Source organism: Penicillium verrucosum (genome assembly GCF_028828655.1).
Source record: "Penicillium verrucosum strain IBT 35672 chromosome Unknown utg000001l_segment0_segment0, whole genome shotgun sequence".
Taxonomy (NCBI): domain Eukaryota; kingdom Fungi; phylum Ascomycota; class Eurotiomycetes; order Eurotiales; family Aspergillaceae; genus Penicillium; species Penicillium verrucosum.
The window spans coordinates 804,652-821,258 of record NW_026643210.1 but is presented as its reverse complement, the minus strand read 5'-3'; the positions used below and the strand labels follow the sequence as shown (position 1 = coordinate 821,258).

Genomic DNA, 16,607 nt, shown 5'->3' with positions numbered 1-16,607 from the left:
ACCAATACAGTAAATCCTATATTATACGTATTGTGATAGAAGGCTTCTTCCGTCTAAGAAGGGAGTAAGATCCGATTGTTATATACGATAATACTCCTAGGCATGCTACCAAAGAGGCACTTGATTTCTTTCAAGTATGGGGATTAGCACTTTCCTTTATCGAAGCTTCGTGGTATGGTCTAGGAGGACTAGGATACTATACCGGAGGAATTCCTATCTGATCTGATTGATAGTATGCTATTGAGGTGCTAGGTAGTGATTGCTGCGAAAATACTATATAAAATGCTACGCTAATTGTGACCTAGTAAAAATGAGTGGAGGTGGGTATTCATCTTTATAAGGTAGACTGTTGTACACACTCCACGTCATATTTGGTGTTTCGTAGAATGCTGACGACGACTCTCAACTCCAGAACATGAAAACAGAGACTATTGAGATCAATAGGTTAGACGAGATGCACTGCGAAGCCAAACGCAGCTTGGCCTGACAGTGGAAGTGTCGGAGGGGACAAACAGATGCTTGAGACCGAACGGGGACCTTTTATTACGACAGTCAAGACAAAAATCTTCCCGATAAGTAACCTGGGTACCATTTGTACTATTTTAATCTCTCCCAAGAATCGTCCAATGAGTGCTGTTCCGACCTTGTGTTCATGCTTCGTGCAACTCCTGATGTACTCCAAAACCCCCTTGTAGGCAACCATTTTGAAATCTCAGAGCCTCTCTAAAGACAAAATTGCCTTTGGGCTAGTAAATCAAAACTGAATGGAAAGGTAATTGTTTACTATCCCCGTCTGATTCTCGCGTAAGGACCGGGAGCTGGTTGAAAATGTGAAACACTTCTTCCCTTGGCTTTGTCCTACTTGAGCTCATAACGACCAAGAGTACACAACCCCCAATACTTCCGGTGTGCTTAGACCTTTCGGAGAGATTGCCCCACTAATAAGTTATCGAGTGTAATAGGAGTCAATTATCATGAATTAGTGAATTCGAACAAGCTTGTGGTATGTGTTTAGGTATAGTTATGCGGATATATATAGTTCGACATAAGCTGGATTAATATAAGATATTTGATATACATGCGATCTCCAGGTTGTCTCCATATAGCTACAGCACCACTCAATTCATTCTCGGGAATCAAGATGCCCCAAAAGAATTAATCATCTCATGAATCCCTGCCACTCGGCATCGAAACCAAACGGGCCGCAGCAGTCATCCCAGGGGTCTCGTGCCCTAGCCAATGACTATGACTGCACTGAGTATATGAACAGGAAATGTATTATAAAATCTTTTCATTGCAATACGGACAGGAACTATGACGCGCGGCCAGTCAAAATCAGAGACGTTGTACATCATGGATCGAATCGACGAAAGATGATTCCCATCTGGGCCGAAAATGAAGTTGCAAGCTACAGAATCAACAATTCCTCCTCTAGATCACCTTAACTGCAACACAGTAGTAAAATTACATCACGGGGGCAAGAGAAGGTGGTCCTCACCAAACTATTTTGTACTCCGACATAGACCTGGGAGCACGAGGCGTGATGGATCAAGGCACCACGGCAAATTAGCCCAAAAATAAAAATTGCCATTGAAATTTGAGAAGACCCTGTGAGAGATACAGCCTCCTGTGATTATCAAAGAGACTATAAAGTATCATATTCCCATCTTATGTCGCCCCTGGCTTTGATTCCCTCCAACCACAGGAATATTATATTGTGGCCTGACCTTCCAAGACTGACAACTATTTCCTCGAATTACTTCACTTGATATTGGTTATCACAGAGACCAATCAATATGCGGGTTAACATTATCTCTTTGGTGGCTCTGGCTACTACAGTTGCAGGTATGGGAATTCTACCTATGGGGAATATAAAATCAATCTAACTGTTAAATCAGGTCTCACTGTCACCTCCCCACGGATTGGTGAAAAGATTGACCCGGATATGCCCCTTACTATCAAGTGGCAGGCCGTCACGTAAGGCTACTAGTTGTCCGATATTCTCAGCAATTCATCTGCTAATAGAAATGTAATATCAATAGAACAGACCCGGAGACCTTCAGCATCGAACTAGTCAATCAGAATGTCTACCCTCCGACAACAACCATTGTGGCAGATGACATAGACTCTTCCAAAGGCTCCTACACCGTTAAAGCAAAGACCTTTACGGATGTCGACAATGGGTAGGTTCAATTTGATTACATTGTCTTTGAGTTACTGATCTAATACTCTCAATATAGAAAGGGATATCAGATCAACTTCCTCTCTCCGCAAAATGGCATTCTGGCCCAGTCTCAGCAATTCCGAGTCACTGAACCAGGTGAAATTGCTAGTGAGGCTAGTGCTAGTAGCTCTGGTAAGGAAGCCAGTACTGCGCTGGAAACTTCGTTGATTTCTTCGTCGACAAGTGATGTCACTTCGGCTCTTTCCTCGACTGCTTCCTCTTACTTGTCTTCGACTGCTACTCACTCCTCCATCAGCGTCTCTACCCCTACCTCGTATTACTCTACTGCTTCATCTTCTATTCCTACCCCTACAACGTCTTCTTTGATAAGCTCTTCTGCAAGTGCGTCTACCGATTTCATTCTATCTTTTTCTACTTCCATTCCCGAGACATCCTCATCTTTGATATTCACAGCTTCTTACACTTCTACCTTAACGCTTACCACTCCCTCTTCTTTTTCAGTCTCTTCTATATCCGCACTTGAAATTTCCTCTATATCCTCCACATCTACACCTTCAACTTCTTCTTTCATTACAATTCTTTCATCCTCGATTATATCCTCCTCCTCCTCCTCCTCCTCCTCCTCCTCCTCCTCCTCCTCTGCTACCCCAACCACGTCTACTTCCATTACCACGTCTCCCACACATCTCCCTACCTCGACATTCCTCACATCAAGCACTCTTTCTTCTACTACATCCCATTCTACCCACATCTCCACTACTACCCCTGGTCAGTAAAAGACAGAAAGCACAGCTTCCGAGATAGCATTTTGCCCTTCACCCACGCCATGATAGAGACACTCACTGACACTATCTATAGTCTCGACCTCAGTTTCAGCCTTGTCCTCAACTAGCCTGTCCACCGCAACCCATTCGAGCACTACTTCCACCACCACTCGCAAGAATACTTCCACCACAACCTCCACTGCTACCGAGTCGGCTAGTACCACCTCTAACGCTGCTGCTGTCATCATGCCCCCTGCCGGTAGTCTGCTTCTAGGTCTGTTTGCTTTGGTCCTTTAAATTGTCGATATCGGTCATTCGTGATCCGGCCCTAGGCAATTGGCTGGCTGGAAATCCGGAAACTTAGATATATGAGTTGGAGATGGGTTTGATTGTTTTGTGGTAGTTCTTTTGGACAAAGTCTACTATCTGTTGAAGGAATTGTGGAAGGGGAGGGTTATTTTACTAGTGATGATTTATTTGCTTGATGATGTTGATGTTGATGTTGATGATTTGGTCTATGGACCTACGATATGCCCCTTACATTAATGAAATGCGATAATGCTATGTCTGTTTTATACTTTTGGATCTATACTGTTAAATGAGTCTTTGAGTTGGCTGTTGCCCTGCTCATATTAAATAATGTTTCCAAATAGAGGAGGGGAAGACAAAGGTGTAGCTTAGAAGTTCACTTCGTCGGTAGGCAAAGCTGAAATCCTCGAGTGCGGTCTTTTTGGTCGGTTTTGCGGCCTCCTGGTTTTTAGAAGGACACAAATAATAGACCTTACGCATAATGAATATTTATGGATAGGTAAAGGTAGTATGGACATGAAAAGATATCATAGGTGTGAGAGAAAAAAAGAGCCACGCTAAAAAGAAAACCGAACCCCCGATTGGTAACCTCCAGGGTTCCAAGATTATTGAATCCACTTCGATTACACCATACATTTAGTACTGGGTATCGAGTCATCCTGTAGTAGGAAAGTGGATTGTAAACCGCGAATGCAGCATCATGATTTCACGACGCTGTCGCTGGGTCGATCCCAAGTACGGATATGGCCTGTGTGAGAATGTCAGTCTTACTTGACTTCGGTTACAAACAACCTGATTAAACATACCTTCAAGAGAGGAAGTCATAATGCAATCTTGCTGGAAGCCAAGCCAGCAGGTAGGATCTTCGCCAACGATTTTGGACTATGGTTCAGTTAATCTTTTTGAACTTGCAATGTGGACGTCAATCAATGTCAATCAATGCTTACCATGATCGGGGGCAGAAGAGCAGTTCGAGACCGTGGCTCGACAGGGTGACTCGTCTGATAGATATCTTCGTTGAACTTATCGGTTTGATTAGAGTCCGAACGCACACGGTTGTCGCCGCTGTCTGCACGGTGGCGATTGGCAGATTGTGAGTTTGGCACTACTATGCTGGATCGATTCCGGGTCGAGGCTTGGTGTGCCCGGGGGCGATGGAGCATGCCAACGCTGAAATCCCACAAGAGCAGGCGGCAGTCATCGCCGACACTTCCAAACCGGTATGTCTTCTGGTCACAACGCCAAGGGTCGAATGCTACCGACGAGACCCAAGAATTATGTCCCTGGCACCTGGCAACAACCTTGCGCTCGGGGAAAGACCAAATAGTCAGTAAATCATCCTGGCCTCCGGTTACGATGTATTTGCCATCCGGTGACCAGCAGACACAGATCAGGCCGCCATAGTAGCTGCGGAATATATCCAGTACCCTATAACGCGTTAGCTGGGGATCGTTCTGTTCTCTTAACATAGGGACAAACATACTCCTCTTTCAAGTAATCCATAAGCCGTAGCGACCCATCTTCAAGAACCACAGCCAGATGCCTTTGATCTGGCGAAAAGGAGAAGCTCGAGATTTTCTGATTTGCCATTTTCCAAAATGAGACCGGGTTGGTCTTCTGGTTCTTGGAGTTCACAGACTTAAGGATGTCCAATGGTAACCGTCCAACCTCTTGTTCGGAATGGCCGTTCACCTCGGGGGTGAAAAGAGCATCCTCCTTCTCCTTGTCGTACACGACCAGCACACCGTTAGCGTGGGACGCTATGAACAGGTTCTCAGATCCAGGAAGCCATTTTATATGGGTGACGGGGGAGCTGTTGATCACTCCATTCTTGTTGATCCGAGCATACTTCTGCGACATGGGCTCATACCAAATAATATCGCCCGCAGAAGATCCCATCACAATGTCCAGATGTGATGATGTCTTGGTGAGTTCGTTGATGTCGTGACAGAGCATGTGGGCCTTGGTGAATAGGACTTTGGTAAGATGCTCCTCTTTCGTGGGGGAACTGAGGTCAAGCCATTGGAATGCTCGGTTGATATTCGCAAAGGCAAACACACCGTTCGCGTCACGGTCACCCAAACGCTTAGCAGATGTCTCATGGGTGATGACTCGCGAAACAAAGGAAGAACTGCTCTTGATAATGTTGTTCTTGGGCTTCCTTCGCTTCGATGCGTCCTTCGCTGCCACCGGTGGCGCCGCAAGCGCGGGGTTTCCATCTCCAAACTGGGGAGCTGTAACACCCGACTTCAAGAAAGTCGGAGGCTTCTTTCGAGGGTCGAGTGTAACAAGAGATAGCTTTACGCCAGTGGTAGGGGGTGTGGGTAGTGTCGCGAGAGGGTTCGGATTAATGATAGGTGCTTCAGATGGGTGGGGAGGCGGTGTTGCGAGGAGTAGGTCATCCTGGAGGATGTACGTTCCTGTCAAAAATATAAAATGTAAGCTATCTTTGAAATGCTGAAGGAACTGGGATAGTTAGGGTGATCAGCGATCGGTGAGCACACATACCCTCGCCAACTTGTAATGGACACCCACGCTCCGGGCGGGTAATCGTATTGTTCGTTTCCACAACAGGCACCGCCATACCATTTGCGGCCCCCGCCGCATATGCGACAGGGATGGTATAACGTGGAGGGGGAGGGGGAAGGACGCTGCTAGTGGTGTAAGCAAGTGAATTGATTATCCGGGAAGAGTTATGCAATTCTCTCAAATTATGTTGGTTGGAGTGAAAACACGAGGTGAGGCTTGCAGATTGAAAGCATGGGATTGATGCGAGTGAGAAAGTAAAAGCCTTGGAGAGAGAGCGTGCTTACAACATGATTAGACGTCACTCGCACAGAATCAATTTGGATTTGGTCTGATATATGGGTGTGACCACCAGCGCAACCTTGGATCAAATAAGGTAAACGCGCAAACTTTGCCAAGTCTGCGATGCACTTTATCCAACGTTTCCTCCTTCAGTCTTATATATCGATATGTGCAAGCTCTAATGTGTTCAGAATGAGCGATGGACAAGTTGCAGAGATATGGCCGGAGGGGGCGACAGCCAGTCAACGTGCACAATAAGGGCCGAAAATCGCAGATGTATATATGTACTCGATACGATATGTATAAGGATATCAGGGTTCGAGGTTCGGAGGTTGGAGAGGTCGAAAGTACAAGTCGAGGCGCGAGAGGGGGGATCAGCAAGGGAAACGATGTCCGGGGTAACGTTCGAGCGGAGAAGACACCGCGTGCCTGGCGGGGACCGGCTTAACTCCGGCTCAGCCGGTTATGTGCCGTGTCTGCCTAAGTATCATGATCGATTAAGACGAAGATATTTAGATCATTTTACATTTATTTGCACATTAAACTATGGGGTATGGTATAGAACATGAACGAAGACCCTAATTGCCGCTCCCAACTCGTCGCCAGATCATCACAGCCGCGGCGCCTGCACAAACCACTGCTCCAAGGGCAATTCCCCATGACATCCATTTGCCTTCCACATCCTCTTCACTACGCGGAAATGCTGTGCTGGGCTCCATGGCAGCCTCGGCAATATGGACAAATACCTCCTGGATAGAACTCCACGTAACACTCACATGGAGCGGCGGACTCGGCATGTTCAGCATAGCTGTGTATTCATGAGGCTGGTGCTCGGCTCGCTGTGTCGTCCGATCCAGGTCGGCCTTGAGAGCAATGAATACACTGGGAAGCTCCTCCAGATGAGGATATTTTGCCAACAATGCAGGAATGTAGGAAAATGAGTCTGGGTCCGAGGAATCATACGTGTACGCAATCACGTCGCACTGATCCAGTAGTTTGGACTGGTTCTCCAGCAAAGCAGGTTCCAGCTCACCTAGTTCATCCAAAATAAGGTAGCACTGTTTGCCGCCCGGAAGCTCCACCGTGTTCACTGCAGTACGTGGTTGGATGGTTGGGTGGTAGGTCGTGCTGAATCCGCGGGAAAGAAGTGCATCGAGCAGGGCCGATTTCCCGGATCCAGGGGCCCCCAACACATGGCATTGGACAACATTTCGTCCCACACGGCCTGGGCGGCGACGTTTTCTTCGTGGCCGTGTGACTTTCAATGCCGCGGTAATAGATTGATCGCTTTGGTCGGAGGGCTCAAAGCCCAGATATGCCAAGTATTCGAGCGTAGTTTTGGGAGAGAGGAAGGTAGTCATGCTCCACTGAGCAAGCCAGCCTTGGAGTGTTACATGTCCTGCCTCATTGCGGACTGTGGAGGATGGGAACGAGCCGTCGGCCCATGATGCGGGCAAGCCCGGGGTAGGGGCAAACAAGGACGCGAGTTCAGCCTCATTCAAGCCCCCGTCATTATCCTTGTCGGATAGAAGAAAGAGGTTGACAAAAAATCGATAGCCTTCGGGTGACAGTTCGGCAGAAGCGAACGGCGGTACTTCAAACTTCGGGTGTAAGAATTTCTCCTGCAGTGAGAGATTATCCGTGTACTGGAACGCTCGCAAGATGATCCAGACTGTTTCATGTCGCCCTTTCTCCGAGTATAATTTGTTCAGATGAATAAACCCTTGGCAGTCAATGCCCGAGTCCGTAACCGAGTCCGGATGGGCTTTTTGAATGGTTTCCTTGATGTGATTGAGATCCGCGTCGTTCAATGGTTTGGAAAAGCACCGGATTTGGAAATCCTTGAGCTCTTTGTCTGATAGATATCCATCGCGATCTTTGTCGCAGAGATAGAATATCCTTTGTAAGGCTGCTACCGCAGCGGGCTTCAAGGCGGCCTCCTTGGAATCGAACAGTGGCGCGATCGGGTGCGTGACAGCCTTTTGGCAAACGAAGAAAGCTTCGTTGACATTACGATGCTCCCGAGCACTCGTACGTATGCATGAGTCAATTTCCTTGAACTCTGCCATCAAAGGAAGCATCTCCTCCTCAACCACTCGGGTCTCACTATGACCCGTGGCCAGGTCGGACTTGTTGGCACACAGGACTACCGGGACATTGACACCCAACGAGCGGAAGTATGGCAGCCAGAACAGAGCTACCCGTTCATAGCTGTAGTGATCGGAATACACGAGGAGAATCACGTTACATTTCCGTATCTCTCGCGCGAGATTGTTCCGTTCTTGGGGAAGGGCCGAGGTGTCGACGACGGTCGTGGTTGTAACATTTTCGGGGGTCCCGAGGGTGGGAGGGATGGTAATTTGGGGGAGGACTGGTTGGATTTTGTTCGTCACAAACACACCTTTGACGAGCGACGTGATGAGACTGGACTTGCCGGTGCCCTCGTCGCCGCAAACGCAAATGCGGACTGGACCTATCAGCAATGTTGCTGGAAGTGAGGTATATATAACATACCCGATGCCATTTTGGCGTTTAGCGAGTCACGTAATGGTCATAGCCCAAACATGACCTTGCAAGAAGTGTATGGAGATGGTTCCAAGGCTCCGAGGTTGATTCCGGAGACAATCGTGAATACGATAACAGGTGTCTTGGCGCCTAGATACGGCAGGTTTTATGACTTACTCTCCTTCTCTACATATGTAGATATGATCTTGGTACGAGTGAAATTCGCAAGGGTACACATGTATGAATTATTAATTTATTATTAACTTTCTGCCTCGCAAAAACCCGGTTGGCGCGATGGCGTCTAAAACCTGTTCTGAATTCCTGCTCTCTCCCCCGGTTCCTGTATCTCCAACCAACCCCCACATGAACTGTGAAACTCATTGCGGGAGTGTCAACATGACATTCTTAACTGGGGGAGCCAGAAGCCTCCTCAAAAGTTGGATTTGTCAATTAGAAAGCACCTCCAGCTGAAACCGGTCAATAACGGTCTCATTCTCTACGCGACGGCTCATCTCCACCGCCCATCACTTCACAAAACCAGACCACGGGCATGCTTGAAGAGGCAAATACTTCAATTCCTTGCTATTTCGCTATTATCTTCATCACCAGCCAGGGTGATCGACTCTAAACGTTCTCCATCCATTTCCTTCAACCATAATGAAGCCGATGTCATCGAAAAGTACATGCTCGACGACGGCTTCCGGACATGGGGCCTCGTTCGTCTACAGATGCACTTACAAGAGCGACTTTGACTAGAATGAGTTCATACATCGCTTTCTCTATTATGTGAGGGAAACGCTGGAGTATTACGATGGCCTCGATATACTCGATTCATTCGTGCCTACGGTGATGAATGACAAGACGCGGTTTTATGGTGACTCCATCTATTCAATAATAGAGCGTGATTATTTCAACCAGTGGGCGAATACGGCACGGTATAAATTCCGTATCATGGTTGATGAGGAGGCATTGCAGTCAGTTCTGGACATTCCACGTGAAGATGTCGAGGGTTATAATAACACCGGCTTTGTAGTTCTGGTTAATAATAGGTGGGAGCCGCGATTCCTGGGTGAAGAGGAATTAGAAGGTTATACCAGTCTGCCGCAGGATAATGATTTCGAACCAGTGCAGGGCTGCATGCTGGAAGATGTGGGCTGGATGAAAGTGTGCTATGATTGGGCTCAGACGGTGGCCTCGGTTTTTATGCACGATGGTTTTATAAGCTAGTATAAGCATCTGGCTTTTCCTCTTTTTTCTTTTCTTTTTTTTTTTTCATCTAGGAGCTGGCCTTGATACTTGGTTCAGCAGTAATAAGATAAACAAACCTACCTAGGTACTCTACTATCTTAATAGTCCCTGTTTTCACGTCCAGGTACATTATCTTAAATCATGTGGGAATAGACCAACACAAACAACATATCCAATGTCGAGGTATAAGAATCCAGGGCGTAAAATCCATAGCTATCTAGAACGATGATGTATTTTACTGGATTGAATTTAATGGGTTGATTTTGGAGGATTACTCGATAACTACATAGTTATGTAACTAATTAGTGAAAGATGTTATACAATGGGTATGTTGTATACAATTTCTCTACACATCGGGGAATTGTTGCTTTGGCTGTATTCCCTTTGTTCTCGATCTTCTTATATTTAATACTTAATCGAAGAAGAAAAAGGAAAAGAAAAAATCCAATTTGCCAAGTAACATTCGTCTTGCTCGTCCACTTTTAAACCCCCGAGCCAAGAGACCCCCATAACTACCTAGGTAATTGTCGAAATACATGGGATATCAAGGGCTAGTAATCACTGAGGGTATTGGATCTCCAATTGACTTTCTATTTCCTTGAGAATATCTCCAACATTGTATTGTACTTACTTAGGTAGTAATCACCCAATCTCATTCTGCTTGAGCCTCCCACGAACTGGCGTCCCGCTTTAGCCGTCAGCTGGGCTCCGGGCCCACACTCACTGACTAACCGCTACCCTCGAGACATCAACAGCTCCTCATTTTCCCCCCATTCCTCACACCCTCAACTTTGCATTCGTTCTACCCCGATAGTTACCAGCCAAGATGGGTTTCGGCATCAACAATCCGCTGCCGGCGTCTATGAGCAGTAGGTTTCATCAATACCCAAAAGCCCACTTCCCCGCAGTCGTGTGCGGCACATCCGGCTGACAGTGGATTCTCTCTTAACAGGCGAATGCAAAAAAGCTGCAAAGATCTTGACATCCTTCGTTGACCCTAGGCAGTCATTCGGTCCCGACAAGGTCATTCCCCCAGAGATTTTGGCCAATGCAAAGGTAAGACACTCAACATATGCCCCGGTTAGGAACATCCATGACTAACAGACGTTTTCCCTCAGGGTCTTGCGGTTCTCACGGTTCTGAAGGCCGGCTTCCTAGGCTCCGGTCGATTTGGCTCCGGTATCGTTGTCGCTCGTCTTGCCGATGGGTCCTGGTCGGCTCCATCGGCTATTGCGACTGCAGGTGCCGGAATCGGAGGACAGATTGGGTTTGAGTTGACCGACTTTGTCTTCATTCTCAACGATGCCGCTGCTGTTCGCACATTCTCGCAAGTGGGAACACTGACCCTGGGTGGCAATGTATCACTCGCTGCTGGACCGATTGGCCGAAATGCCGAGGCCGCTGGCGCAGCCAGTACCAAGGGCGTTGCTGCCGTCTTCTCCTACTCAAAAACCAAGGGTCTTTTCGCCGGTGTCAGTCTCGAAGGTAGTATGCTGGTGGAACGCAAGGATGCGAACGAGAAATTGTACCGCAGTCGTGTCACCGCGAACCAACTTCTCACAGGCACCATTCGCCCCCCACCGGCTGCCGATGCTCTGATGCGTGTTCTGACCTCCCGTGCATTCCAAGGAAATGCGCGGGCCTATGGTGACTCCATGTACAATGATATTCCTGTCTATGACGACAGCCATGACGATGTGGTCTGGGAGGGACGCAAGGGCGATGCCTACGGTCAAAATAGCCAGCGTGGTCGATCCAACACCGAAAATGATTACGACTACCGCGATAAGCCGCGCCGTGCGAACACCTGGGCTGATGATGTTTATGATCGGCCTGCCTCGGGGCTTGGTCGTTCCACGACCACCCGAGCCCCTGCTGGCGATTCATATGATAGCTATGGGCGCAACCGGAGCAACACTGCACCATTCGAAGAGGAATATGTCTATTCAGATCGCAGACCTACGCGTCCAACTGCACCTAAGCCAGTCTTCCAACAAAAGACTGGTGCAGCCCAATTGCGATCAGACCAAGCCGTTGCCCTTTTCACATTCGATGCGGATCAGGAAGGTGATCTTGGATTCAAGAAGGGTGAAATTATTACCATACTGAAGCGGACGGAGAAGGCAGAAGACTGGTGGACTGGTCGCATTGGTGATCGTGTGGGCATCTTCCCCAGGTAAGAACTTGTTTCCTTCCACTTGCTAGAATTGGCGGCTAATTCATTCGCAGCAACTATGTTGATGCATCTTAGATTGATGCGCGTCCAATTCTGGTCCATGTAGCACACACACTGTGATGAACTCTTGATGCACATTTCTCCGGGACTTGATGAACATACGTCCCCCCAACTCTTTGCCTTACATATATCCTGGCGTGTACGGATTCGTCAACAACTTTTTTTTTCATTCTTTGATTCACGTTAAATTTGGTGCCACTTACATTCTTCAGCGTGGAGTTTTTCGTTCTCATGCTTTTCTTCTTCGTTCGGGGCGGAACTCGGGGATACTACATCTTGGGTCTTTTTGGTTTTATGCAGAGTATTTCCCATCTGATTGTGATTTCCTAGGGCTTCTCCAGAGTTTCTCCAGTTTATTCCATCCAAGTCTCATAAGTCACTTCTCAGTCTCTTAAGTTGAATACACCTGTCGGGTTCATCTACACTTGTGAGTTGATATGGTTCCAACCATTGAATATAATAATCCCATGTACTCTGGTCTCTCACTGGTTGAAATCCTTTACATTCCGGGCTGGACCTTCTCGTGCTATTGACTTGTGCGAACACTTGCATGGCATATCCAGCTATTGTCTTCGGTCCCCGGGGAAGGTTGGATAAAGTCACACGGCGTATAGAATCTCAGGTCCGACCCCATCTACTCCATCCATTTAGTAGAAGGATGCCAAGTGGCTTTTGCAATGGTAAAGTTACATTTGTTATGTGTCCTTTCAACCTTTCCTATTTCAATCCAACTCTTTCAGCCTTTGTCAAAAACGAATGTACTGAGGCGATCTTTTCAGCCCTCGAGGTACATGGATGTGGTGTGACAAATCGAAGAAATATATTGCAAGTTCAGTTCTGAAAGGTAGGTAGTACGTACTTATTTGGAGTCCGATGTTAGAATTCAAACCAAAAGAATGTATCACTTGAATCGAAAAGTACGTAGTGGAGTGAAAAAAGGGAAAAGGAAAAGAAAAAGAGAGAACGTGTGTATATATGTCGATCAACCGATCGTCCATCATCCCCCATTTTTAAATGTTAAGTGGAGCCAAACAGTGTGGTCTCAACTAATTAAAGATTTAAAAGGCCTAAAAGACCTAGAAGACCTAGAAGACCCTAAATTTAAGAAAAGAAGAAGAAAAAAAAAAAAAACTAGATATGTAGATATTGTAGAAAAATCAAAAATCCCTTCAATACACAATGGAATCTCTCATTTGGAATGAGTTCAAGATAAGTCAGGTGCTGCGGAGGTTATGGTAACTCTCACCTCCCTCATCTGTTCTCCGCCCGCTAAACTCCATTCTTCTCTTCTCTTCCTTTCTTCTCCCAAAACTTCCACCCTTATGACGCTCATTTGGACTCGGTAGTATCCGAATGTCTAGCACACTGCTACCGACTCTTTGTCTCCATTCCTCTTTCCCCGCTTCGATGACCCGTTCCTCCTCGCTATCTAACGTGGTTGACACTGTCCCCTCCTCTTAAGCTTCCATTTGGGCTCCGTCTTTGACGTCTTCTGGTTCCTGTACAACTGGCTTCCCATGCAGGTGTGTCGTTTTCCCCGGTTCCTGTTCTTTGGTTCATGTGGGCGTGCCTTTTTTTTTTTTTTTTTTGACGAGAACCCCTCCCCTCAGCCTCGAACCCCTCAGGCACCACCGCATTCTTATGGAATTGGACCCCTTCCCATGGAATTTGAGAATAGGACCTCGACTTCAAACTGTCGCATTGTTGATTCTAATCATATTTCGTACGCGTTCAGGCTTCCACAAGTGCCCACGAGGCAGGCGGGCATGCGACGCGGAGAGGTCACGCCGCCCATCTATCGATCAGTGATCCAAGCCACCATGTGACGGAAGCTATCGGACACATGTACAACGATGATTACGATCGTAATGATCCGAGACGCCTGAGTTATATAACTACGCCCCTGGGCGAGTCAATAACAACCATCCCGCACGCCGCCGATAGATCGGAGTCCTCTCTATCTCCGTCCTCGCCACTACATCAATCCTCGTCAGATGCGCAAACGATACAAACAAATGGAAACCAACGTCCGCCGCTTGTTACACATCGGTCCTTTGAGGTGGAAAGTGATCCGAGCAATGCCGATGGTGCTCGATTGCCTTCGGACACTGCAACGTCCTCTTTTCCTCTGAACGATATCGACTACGAATCGAACCCTGCAGCCGTTGCTCAGGAACTGACCAATCTCGCTGCGATTCGGCGCATGTCGATGGATGTGGCCGCCGCCGGTGATCCTGACCTCCCAGGCTTCGCACAACCCCCCTCGCCCTCGGCCGACGAAGATGACGCCTCCCGGTTATTCTGGGTTCCTGCGCGACTGCACCCCGAACTGGCTCCGAAAGAATTCAAGTCGTTTCTCGATACCAAGGCCGACCATATCAAGCGCAGGTCCGGCGACTATTCGACTTCAGGTTCCGAACTCCAAGGGTCGGGAGGTGGGCTCAATCGCAAACGCTCTATGTTGTCGAGACAAATCGACAATTCGTCGGGTTATACAGATGGGGCGGATCGCTTGGAACGTCAACGCTCTCAATCGAGTAGACGGGATGCCATGTTAAGCCCCAACTTGCAACAGTTGGAAACCTTGGTGGATGATTCGAACCCGCTGAACAAAGAATCACTCATGCGCGGCATGCAGAAGATTGATCTCGCAGAAAACGAGGACATGCCGATCCTACCACCTGCACCTCCGGGAAACAGCCTACGCCGGTCAACCCGGACACAATATAAGAAGGCTGGAAGTTTGAAAAAAGGCGAAAAGTTGCCCTACTCTAAACGAGTTGGGCGGGGGGGCATCTGAATCTGCAGGGAGTGATACAGGACCTGCGGTTGTTCTACCCCAAGATCCCACAACCTCGGGACTCGCCGGTGTCTCCATTGAACCTTCCCCCAAACCGACGCGAGCGGCTCGAGCCCCCTCTGCCTCATCGCATGGCTCGGCTTATGCCCCAAGTTCACCCGCAAGCTCGACATTCGATTCAATTGTCGATCAGCCTGAGGTCGAGCAGGAAGTCTTGTCCACCTCTGGTGGGCGACCGGATGTCGATTCAGGAGATACGACCAATGAACGGAAATGGCATTCTCGTATCAGCTCGAATGGCCGAACGACCGCGAACATAGCCCAAGGCGAGCAGAAGATCCCTGCAATAATTGAAACACCTCCCGCCACTGAATCGAGCCGCATACCAAGTCCGCCTTCACCAAGTAGGCGGTCACCGGATCGTGCCGCGGCATCTAAACCGTCACCGAAACCCACGTCTTCGCACGAGCCGGCACCGAAACGTCCCAAGAATCCTCGCCAACCTGCCCTCGAACCCGCACCTTCGCTCAATGACTTTGCCAATAACCCTCAGATGATACCTGGGAACAGTACCCGCACCGACAGTCTTTCATTCATTCCTACTATTCCAGAAGAACGCAAACCTGAAGAACGGAAACCCGACAGCAAGAAATCAAAAGACAAGAAGGACTCTGATGGTAGCCGCAAGTCTAGTTGGCATTGGTTGCTGGGCAGCGAAGAAAAAGACAAGAAGAAGGACAAGGACAACGACTCAAAAAAGACCAAATCAAAGACCGTCGATAAAACTCATGACAATACACGCCTAGACGTTTTGCAATCATCTATCGAGAGCACTCCGCGGGTACGCGAAAGCCTCGTTTTGGACCGTCCTGATCCGAAACTCGAGGAAGAACGACGCAAAGACGGCGTGAGGAGGGCATCTGGAGACCCGAAGAAAGAAAAGGATGGCATTTTCTCTTCTATTTTCGGTGGTGGACGGAAGAAGCACAGTAGTGAAGGCCACCACCGAAAGCATTCGTCACGAAACCTTTCTCCTGAACCCCCAATACGAATACTTCGCGCCGATGTCGATTACCCGTGGTCACGCTTCTCGATTTTGGAGGAGCGAGCTATTTACCGGATGGCGCATATCAAGCTTGCGAATCCCCGGCGAGCACTGTACTCTCAAGTATTGCTGAGTAACTTCATGTACTCATACCTAGCCAAGGTGCAACAGATGCACCCGCAGTTGTCAGTTGCTTCGTCTGGATCATCCCAGAGATCATCGAAATCACGGGATCAGCCGGATGAGTATCAGCAATATCAGCGATACCAGCAGGTAAGCGAAGATTCTTCTTATCCTAGGGCGAACAAGACTACTAACAGACTCGCACAGTCCCAGGAGCAACAACACTACGGAGAAAGTGCCTATGACGAATCTTCCATGTATGACTATGATGACGATTCGCATGATCGCTACGGTAGCCATTCGAGGAGCGAAAAGCAGGGCTATGAAAATGGCCAGGCTTACGGCCCAGGCCACCAGCAGCACGGACACTCGTCCTTTGGCGACGACGTTCAACTCGATGACGACGATGACGATGATATGTGGTGAATCTGGGGCTGGCATCCTCACTCGTTTCATTTCTATTTCTCTTCCCACACTTCTGCTTTCTCGTTTTTAGCAGCGCACGGAAATACCCATGCTTTTTGTCGGTTCAGGACGTTCCTAGAACATGTATCAAGCCGCGTTCTCCCATTTTCATGCATTAC

At 48.1% G+C, this 16,607-nt stretch overlaps 6 protein-coding genes across 6 annotated transcripts; 4 read left to right on the top strand and 2 right to left on the bottom strand.

Annotated features, from left to right (window-relative positions):
• Positions 1-1,796: 1,796 nt before the first annotated feature.
• On the top strand, positions 1,797-3,246 carry N7516_000307 (GPI anchored serine-threonine rich family protein; the record flags this gene model as incomplete). Its single annotated transcript, XM_057213029.1, has 5 exons — positions 1,797-1,845; positions 1,899-1,977; positions 2,043-2,183; positions 2,241-2,566; positions 3,044-3,246. The coding sequence occupies 5 exons, from the start codon at positions 1,797-1,799 to the stop codon at positions 3,244-3,246; spliced, it is 798 nt and encodes a 265-aa protein (XP_057074912.1).
• A 710-nt stretch (positions 3,247-3,956) lies between these two features.
• N7516_000306 (WD40 repeat domain-containing protein) lies at positions 3,957-6,076 on the bottom strand (the record flags this gene model as incomplete). Its single annotated transcript, XM_057213028.1, has 6 exons — positions 3,957-4,006; positions 4,065-4,140; positions 4,206-4,686; positions 4,742-5,678; positions 5,767-5,912; positions 6,072-6,076. 6 exons carry the CDS (start codon positions 6,074-6,076, stop codon positions 3,957-3,959), a joined length of 1,695 nt encoding a protein of 564 aa, XP_057074911.1.
• Positions 6,077-6,644: 568 nt separating this feature from the next.
• Positions 6,645-8,590, bottom strand: gem1 (ERMES complex Ca(2+)-binding regulatory GTPase GEM1; the record flags this gene model as incomplete). Its single annotated transcript, XM_057213027.1, has 2 exons — positions 6,645-8,539; positions 8,581-8,590. The coding sequence occupies 2 exons, from the start codon at positions 8,588-8,590 to the stop codon at positions 6,645-6,647; spliced, it is 1,905 nt and encodes a 634-aa protein (XP_057074910.1).
• Positions 8,591-9,522: 932 nt separating this feature from the next.
• On the top strand, positions 9,523-9,798 carry N7516_000304 (uncharacterized protein; the record flags this gene model as incomplete). The annotated part of the gene is made up of 1 exon (XM_057213026.1): positions 9,523-9,798. One exon carries the CDS (start codon positions 9,523-9,525, stop codon positions 9,796-9,798), a length of 276 nt encoding a protein of 91 aa, XP_057074909.1.
• Positions 9,799-10,645: 847 nt separating this feature from the next.
• Positions 10,646-12,070, top strand: N7516_000303 (SYLF and SH3 domain-containing protein; the record flags this gene model as incomplete). Its single annotated transcript, XM_057213025.1, has 4 exons — positions 10,646-10,688; positions 10,772-10,875; positions 10,938-11,995; positions 12,049-12,070. The coding sequence occupies 4 exons, from the start codon at positions 10,646-10,648 to the stop codon at positions 12,068-12,070; spliced, it is 1,227 nt and encodes a 408-aa protein (XP_057074908.1).
• Positions 12,071-13,898: 1,828 nt separating this feature from the next.
• On the top strand, positions 13,899-16,449 carry N7516_000302 (putative telomere silencing protein Zds1; the record flags this gene model as incomplete). The annotated part of the gene is made up of 3 exons (XM_057213024.1): positions 13,899-14,796; positions 14,864-16,173; positions 16,231-16,449. 3 exons carry the CDS (start codon positions 13,899-13,901, stop codon positions 16,447-16,449), a joined length of 2,427 nt encoding a protein of 808 aa, XP_057074907.1.
• Positions 16,450-16,607: the final 158 nt, after the last annotated feature.